At 35.5% G+C, this 8767-nt stretch overlaps 1 protein-coding gene across 1 annotated transcript; it reads right to left on the reverse strand.

The window, feature by feature from the left end:
• Positions 1–7088: 7088 nt before the first annotated feature.
• On the reverse strand, positions 7089–8396 carry LOC147606243 (microbial Terpene synthase-like protein 13). Its single transcript, XM_086792930.1, has one exon. It carries the CDS (start codon positions 8394–8396, stop codon positions 7089–7091), a length of 1308 nt encoding a protein of 435 aa, XP_086649056.1.
• Positions 8397–8767: the final 371 nt, after the last annotated feature.

The following is an 8767-nucleotide window of genomic DNA, read 5'->3' on the forward strand; positions in this document are numbered from 1 at the left end:
TTCAATAAAACCAGTACTAAGTTCAATTTTGAAATTATTCTTTTTTCATGAGCTTACTTATAATAAGGCACAATTACATCTAATAATTCACAACATCAATTAAGCCAGCATGCGATTTGTTGCTACAATTGCAAGGGTGTGGTGAAAAGCCCTCGAGGGGTGTGGACTACATATAGTACTTCCAAGGGGTGTCCCTAGCCCCTTAGGCATGATTCTAGGAACATGAGATGTTATCTCCATTGTCCCTAAATTATCTTGTTTTTAGTGTGATTCCCTTTCATATACACCTTCTTTTATTCACCATCTCTCTACCTCAATAATTGAAACAATGGACTTCTTACGCACATTCAAGAAAAGAAGATAAGAGGCACCCCATTGTATTGACTACATTATGAAAAGATATAATCCATATATTGAAGAAGGCTGGAATTACTAACACCATGGTCTATATTGCATGGTGTTAGTAACACCATGGTCTATATTGCATGGTCTATATTTCAAGAAAAGAAGATAAGAGGCACCCCATTGTATTGACTACATTATGAAAAGATATAATCCATATATTGAAGAAGGCTGGAATTACTAACACCATGGTCTATATTGCAAATAATGGAGAAGAGCACACATACGTATAATGAAAACAATAGAGGTGACATGATTATGAATGGTTTGAAACTAAGGGCAATAATAGAAAGAAAGATGTTGACTAGTTTGAAAATTTGCATAATGATGAAGCAACAAGAGGAGGAAAAAGTCCATAAAGATGCCCATGAAAAAAAGGAAATAAGACAAAAACGGAGATATATGTGTGCTCATTGTCATTTTCCCCAAGCATTTTCAATCACACTAGTCAATAAACAAATATGAGCAATGTATCACAACAATGGACACAAAAATCCACATCCCAATCATTATCTTGTATCATTTCTTTTTTAAAAGTTATGAGTTTCTTCATCTCTCACTTTTTCATTAATTTATTTTCTGGTTTTTATACATTTTCAACTAGTCAAGTTATTATCTTGGGTAGTTTGTTTGAAAACCTGAAAATTGTAATGACAAAGATGATCCCTATCTCCATTGTTCCTAAATTATCTTGTTTTTAGTGTGATTCCCTTACATATACAACTTCTTTTATTCACCATCTCTCTACCCATTGAAGCAAACCTCAAAGCGTTCAGCTAGAAACAAGTAAATGTACCACATGAGTTCAACACAAAGGGTTTATTATTTTGGAAATGTGACAAAATTTAAGAAGAGGAGTTTTTAAAATCAAATGATCAGGTGAAATTTTCTGAAGAAAAGAGGCAATTACAACCCCCATTAAATAAGTTTTTTTTAAAATCCCTCTTGAATGCAAGTGATGCAAAGGTTTCTTAGTAGTTCACCCCTTGAAAGCAAAATAATCTTGAACTTAACTAAATCTAGAGGATTACCACTAGTTCTCATATGTGACGATAACCCTAATTTGTTTAAATGGAACTTTAGAAGAAGAAAAAAAGAAGATAATCGTAATTTGTGTAAATGGAAATTTAGAAAATCAAGTTAAATTTTAGATTATCATTATATTTTCAAAAGACAAAAATTCATCCCACTTTTTTATGATTTACTTCAAGATAGGAATTTTATATTTATTGATATATAATATATTAATGCATTCTTATAAACTCACGTCCACTTCCACAATATTTTGGCTATTTTGGTTGAAAGTATCGGGAAAATGGATGATGAACATGCCCACCTCCACTTTTGTCTCATTTTAACTATTTTCAACCATGTGCTTATTCATCTACACCAACCTTCTCTTATTGTTCATGCATTTTATTTTTTAAAATATCAAATTGGACACTATTCTCTTTTTAATTTTTAAAAGTTTCCAAATCTATGCCTATTTCTAGTTATTATATTGTGATTAGATCATGGGTGGTATGCTTCATCAATGTACTTTAATACCCATGGTGTGAATAATGATATGCTTCTCTCCTAAATGGTTGAATTATTTTGATGAATGTATAGTTTTTTTATTTTCTACTTCTTTTCTAAAATATAGATATTAAAACAAGCTGATTGTGCCCAAAATTTTGATCCTTTATTTCTAATATTATATAAACAAATAGTAATCTTGATGTTTAAACTTCTAGTAGAAAGAAATGTTTTCTTAAAAAGAGTGGTGCCTTCAAATATCAAATAAAGATGATTAGTTTGGGGGTAGATGCAAGCTTGGGTAATTCAAGGAGTCTTTTTTATGTGGGTAACTTGATCGGCCCATAACTTTTGCAATGCTCCTTGAAATTTGACAAACTTGACCTCCAAGAAGTAGTACAAATTCCAAACTTAAAAAATAAGACCATAAAAATATGGGACTAATCATGTATCCCAAAAAATATAAGATGCATAAATTAAGTCAAATAGATCAAAAATTTTATGTACACATACATCAAACCAAGTAATAATTCAAAAATGCATTGATTGAGCTTCCTCTCAATAAGATGAAACACTTGATTGAGAGAATTCGATATAGTTTATGGGGCCTCCATTGTTGTGGTTAATTTATGCACACTCATTTGGGAGTAGGCTCCATAAATTTTGTTGATTTGTTAAAAACTAAAAAGCATTAAAGAAATTAAACCATACTATTGCATGATGGTCTTAAAACACTGATACTTGGTGATGCTAGTATATATATTCAGCATAAAATGGATGAATTAGAAAACAACCAATTCATGCATGTGGACAGATTTTTCAATAAAACCAGTACTAAGTTCAATTTTGAAATTATTCTTTTTTCATGAGCTTACTTATAATAAGGCACAATTACATCTAATAATTCACAACATCAATTAAGCCAGCATGCGATTTGTTGCTACAATTGCAAGGGTGTGGTGAAAAGCCCTCGAGGGGTGTGGACTACATATAGTACTTCCAAGGGGTGTCCCTAGCCCCTTAGGCATGATTCTAGGAACATGAGATGTTATCTCCATTGTCCCTAAATTATCTTGTTTTTAGTGTGATTCCCTTTCATATACACCTTCTTTTATTCACCATCTCTCTACCTCAATAATTGAAACAATGGACTTCTTACGCACATTCAAGAAAAGAAGATAAGAGGCACCCCATTGTATTGACTACATTATGAAAAGATATAATCCATATATTGAAGAAGGCTGGAATTACTAACACCATGGTCTATATTGCATGGTGTTAGTAACACCATGGTCTATATTGCATGGTCTATATTTCAAGAAAAGAAGATAAGAGGCACCCCATTGTATTGACTACATTATGAAAAGATATAATCCATATATTGAAGAAGGCTGGAATTACTAACACCATGGTCTATATTGCAAATAATGGAGAAGAGCACACATACGTATAATGAAAACAATAGAGGTGACATGATTATGAATGGTTTGAAACTAAGGGCAATAATAGAAAGAAAGATGTTGACTAGTTTGAAAATTTGCATAATGATGAAGCAACAAGAGGAGGAAAAAGTCCATAAAGATGCCCATGAAAAAAAGGAAATAAGACAAAAACGGAGATATATGTGTGCTCATTGTCATTTTCCCCAAGCATTTTCAATCACACTAGTCAATAAACAAATATGAGCAATGTATCACAACAATGGACACAAAAATCCACATCCCAATCATTATCTTGTATCATTTCTTTTTTAAAAGTTATGAGTTTCTTCATCTCTCACTTTTTCATTAATTTATTTTCTGGTTTTTATACATTTTCAACTAGTCAAGTTATTATCTTGGGTAGTTTGTTTGAAAACCTGAAAATTGTAATGACAAAGATGATCCCTATCTCCATTGTTCCTAAATTATCTTGTTTTTAGTGTGATTCCCTTACATATACAACTTCTTTTATTCACCATCTCTCTACCCATTGAAGCAAACCTCAAAGCGTTCAGCTAGAAACAAGTAAATGTACCACATGAGTTCAACACAAAGGGTTTATTATTTTGGAAATGTGACAAAATTTAAGAAGAGGAGTTTTTAAAATCAAATGATCAGGTGAAATTTTCTGAAGAAAAGAGGCAATTACAACCCCCATTAAATAAGTTTTTTTTAAAATCCCTCTTGAATGCAAGTGATGCAAAGGTTTCTTAGTAGTTCACCCCTTGAAAGCAAAATAATCTTGAACTTAACTAAATCTAGAGGATTACCACTAGTTCTCATATGTGACGATAACCCTAATTTGTTTAAATGGAACTTTAGAAGAAGAAAAAAAGAAGATAATCGTAATTTGTGTAAATGGAAATTTAGAAAATCAAGTTAAATTTTAGATTATCATTATATTTTCAAAAGACAAAAATTCATCCCACTTTTTTATGATTTACTTCAAGATAGGAATTTTATATTTATTGATATATAATATATTAATGCATTCTTATAAACTCACGTCCACTTCCACAATATTTTGGCTATTTTGGTTGAAAGTATCGGGAAAATGGATGATGAACATGCCCACCTCCACTTTTGTCTCATTTTAACTATTTTCAACCATGTGCTTATTCATCTACACCAACCTTCTCTTATTGTTCATGCATTTTATTTTTTAAAATATCAAATTGGACACTATTCTCTTTTTAATTTTTAAAAGTTTCCAAATCTATGCCTATTTCTAGTTATTATATTGTGATTAGATCATGGGTGGTATGCTTCATCAATGTACTTTAATACCCATGGTGTGAATAATGATATGCTTCTCTCCTAAATGGTTGAATTATTTTGATGAATGTATAGTTTTTTTATTTTCTACTTCTTTTCTAAAATATAGATATTAAAACAAGCTGATTGTGCCCAAAATTTTGATCCTTTATTTCTAATATTATATAAACAAATAGTAATCTTGATGTTTAAACTTCTAGTAGAAAGAAATGTTTTCTTAAAAAGAGTGGTGCCTTCAAATATCAAATAAAGATGATTAGTTTGGGGGTAGATGCAAGCTTGGGTAATTCAAGGAGTCTTTTTTATGTGGGTAACTTGATCGGCCCATAACTTTTGCAATGCTCCTTGAAATTTGACAAACTTGACCTCCAAGAAGTAGTACAAATTCCAAACTTAAAAAATAAGACCATAAAAATATGGGACTAATCATGTATCCCAAAAAATATAAGATGCATAAATTAAGTCAAATAGATCAAAAATTTTATGTACACATACATCAAACCAAGTAATAATTCAAAAATGCATTGATTGAGCTTCCTCTCAATAAGATGAAACACTTGATTGAGAGAATTCGATATAGTTTATGGGGCCTCCATTGTTGTGGTTAATTTATGCACACTCATTTGGGAGTAGGCTCCATAAATTTTGTTGATTTGTTAAAAACTAAAAAGCATTAAAGAAATTAAACCATACTATTGCATGATGGTCTTAAAACACTGATACTTGGTGATGCTAGTATATATATTCAGCATAAAATGGATGAATTAGAAAACAACCAATTCATGCATGTGGACAGATTTTTCAATAAAACCAGTACTAAGTTCAATTTTGAAATTATTCTTTTTCCATGAGCTTACTTATAATAAGGCACAATTACATCTAATAATTCACAACATCAATTAAGCCAGCATGCGATTTGTCTTATTTTAGAAAACAAAACGTTTTAGGCTAACTTGGGAGCTAATGGTATACGGAAAAATGTAGACATGTATTGCTAGAGGGGAAAACCACATTAGCTAAAATTTCACATCCACCTAGTGGGATTTTTTCTCATGCCTCTCATTGTGGAAAAACTTGAACCAGGTGACTTTTCACTCCTTTCACTCTAGAAAATATTGAATCTTATACATGTTGGCTTAGCAAAAACTTTCATGTGGTAATGTCTTCCTTATTTTTCCTGTGCACCTATACATTTTCATTTGGTAGTATATCCCTTATTAGTTGTTTGGACCTTGTGTAGTGCACAATTTCATTTGATATGCTCTCCCTTTCTCTTTGGGTGCATTACACTTATCATATTTTCTTGTTTTCTCACTTCACAAGCTAGTTAGTCTCTATCTTTTGTGATTCATTCAGCATTGCCATATCATCATGCATGTGTAGATCATCATGGATTGCGAGAGAACCATTAGAGGCTACAAGGTAAGAAAGCAAACAAGCTTGAAGATTGTGAGGCAAGGAAAAATAAGACATGTCTATAACATTTGAGGTGGAATTCATGATGGGCCACACCACCGTACTAGTTTGCTAGTGCAACTTAGATGTGTGCATAAAAGCTCATAGCACATATATGGGATGAAGTACCATTGGGTGGATGAGCTCACAATAAGCCATTATCCAAACCTACTTGCCCACACCATCCATCCTTTTCTCAAAGCCCACCCATTTTTTTGCCCATGACTCCTTCACCACCTGAGCACACCCCTCAAATATACATAATTGCTAGTTGAATTCTCCCTCTTTCCCTTGTACATTGATTTCCAAAAAATGGGAAATCCATCTCTCTCTCTCTTAAATGATTACTATAGTAGGGTATTGAATACCATGAATGTATACATAGAGTGCTATACATGAGTTGGAATTTATATCGATCGGTTTAAGGCTCCTGGCTCCCATTGATCGCCTTCCACCATCTCTGCGTCCTTTGTTTATGATGCCATGGTCTCGATAATCCCATTGGAAGGTGAAGCAGGTTTGGAGTGAATGATACCAGCTTGAATCTAATTTGTGCATCATATCTAGCGCTTAATGGTCCATTGACCATACTTGGGAAAGTTGGAGCCTTAACTCACACCAAGTGTACAAATTCAAAGAATGTAGTGGGTAATCCGCAACATTTTTTGCAAAAATGAGGTCATGTACAAAAGTAGAGAAGTTCACATTATCACCAATATGTACATAGTAACGTGCTAAAGTAGAGAAGTTCACATTATCAGCAATATGTACATAGAAGTGATTGCAAGTTTCTTGCATACGTATATACTCACGTGCTCGAAAGCCTAGTTAATTGCAGTAGCATGTGCGATGTTTATGAGTGCTTCATAGTCACATTTCCGGGGCGAAATCCCAGCCAGAACGAGCCCGATTTATTGCAGTAGCATGTGCGATGTTTATTTGTGCTCCATAGTTGTCTTAACAGGAAGCCCTGCAGTTCCCTTTGGAGGCTTGGAGCTCCTCCAAATGAGCTACCCATTCAGGGTCGAAAGGGAGATTTGCAGTATTGGCTTGTCGAGGGATGCCATCCGGGGTGTAACGGGAAGAGATACTGGTCCAGTAGTAATTTCCAGCCATCAAGTTCCCTAGCGCTTCCAAGTAACTCTCCACTCCCGGTTTCTGGATTAGGCTGGATTGTTTGATCTCGTTCATTAAGCGGACGCATTCAGAATCGCACTGCTTTATCAAGTCGCAAGCTTTGGAAAGGGCGTCTTCCAGGTTAGAGAACTCGTCATTGAGTAACATCACGGCAAGGATATTGAAGTAATCGCCCTTGGCAGCCTCGGCTTCAAAAGAACACACATCGTTCACCCAGGCGACATGGCCTATTACAGCCTCATGGAGTTGACAAATAAGAGGATGGGACAGTGTCTCTTCATCTAGCTCTATATGTAGCGAGTACTCCATGAGGAGACATAATGGCCTCACACCAACGGCTTTCCCACGATTTCGGATGAACGTTTCTACTTGTGGAACTGTTCCCGATTTGCGGAACGGGCCATGATCTTCGGCAGCAGCAACCAAGTCTATCATGATCTGAAACAGTCGAGATTGCTGTGTAGGAGTCAAATCCTCCATCACTTCCGTCCACCAGCTCCACCCACTGTGCATGACAGCACTGGCCACACCAGGATTGATGGTGCTGTCAAGATCAGAAATGGTTTTTGAATGAAAGAAGCTGGCCGCACCACGGATGACTTCAGCTCGCGAAGAGCCAGTTGCCTGCAGGGTCTGGTCTGGCACGTCCAGTTTGCCATCAAAGAAGCAATACCAGGTGAGATATTTGGCACTTGCAGTCACACGCTTCGTATCAATACTGTTGGCAAAGAAGAGGCATCCGAGGAAAGGGTACTGGCAAGTGAGGAACAACTTCCCCTCAGGGGATTGAGGGTCCAGGTTGAAGTGAGACAAAGACCAAGAGTCGCAAGTTTCCATGATAGAGAGAACGTGAGGGTGGCAATTCAAGGGGAAGGAACACTGGAGAGGGGGGATGATAGGGAGGGAGACGTTATGGAGTGTGGGCAATGGCAACTCCACATTATGGAGAATGGGTTGGGCATTGCAGGTGATCAAATGTGCATTATGGAGGGGAATAAAACGGCAGCTGGTGGAGCTACTATGTACTAGGAGCGAATGAGGAAGAGTGTATACTGAAGAGAAGGCATTGCAAGGGCACATGAGAGAAGGATAGTATGAGGAGAGTGTGATGCCAAGGATTTTCTCCATTGCGTTGCTTGGGTGTGTGCTACTTGCTACAACTGCAAGGGTGTGGTGAAAAGCCCTCGAGGGGTGTGGACTACATATAGTACTTCCAAGGGGTGTCCCTAGCCCCTTAGGCATGATTCTAGGAACATGAGATGTTATCTCCATTGTCCCTAAATTATCTTGTTTTTAGTGCGATTCCCTTTCATATACACCTTCTTTTATTCACCATCTCTCTACCTCAATAATTGAAACAATGGACTTCTTACTCACATTCAAGAAAAGAAGATAAGAGGCACCCCATTGTATTGACTACATTATGAAAAGATATAATCCATATATTGAAGAAGGCTGGAATCACTAACACCATGGTCTATATTGCATGGTGTTAGTAA

Source organism: Cibotium barometz, chromosome 58, assembly GCF_041138505.1.
Source record: "Cibotium barometz isolate CiBa-2024 chromosome 58, ASM4113850v1, whole genome shotgun sequence".
Taxonomy (NCBI): Eukaryota; Viridiplantae; Streptophyta; class Polypodiopsida; order Cyatheales; family Cibotiaceae; genus Cibotium; species Cibotium barometz.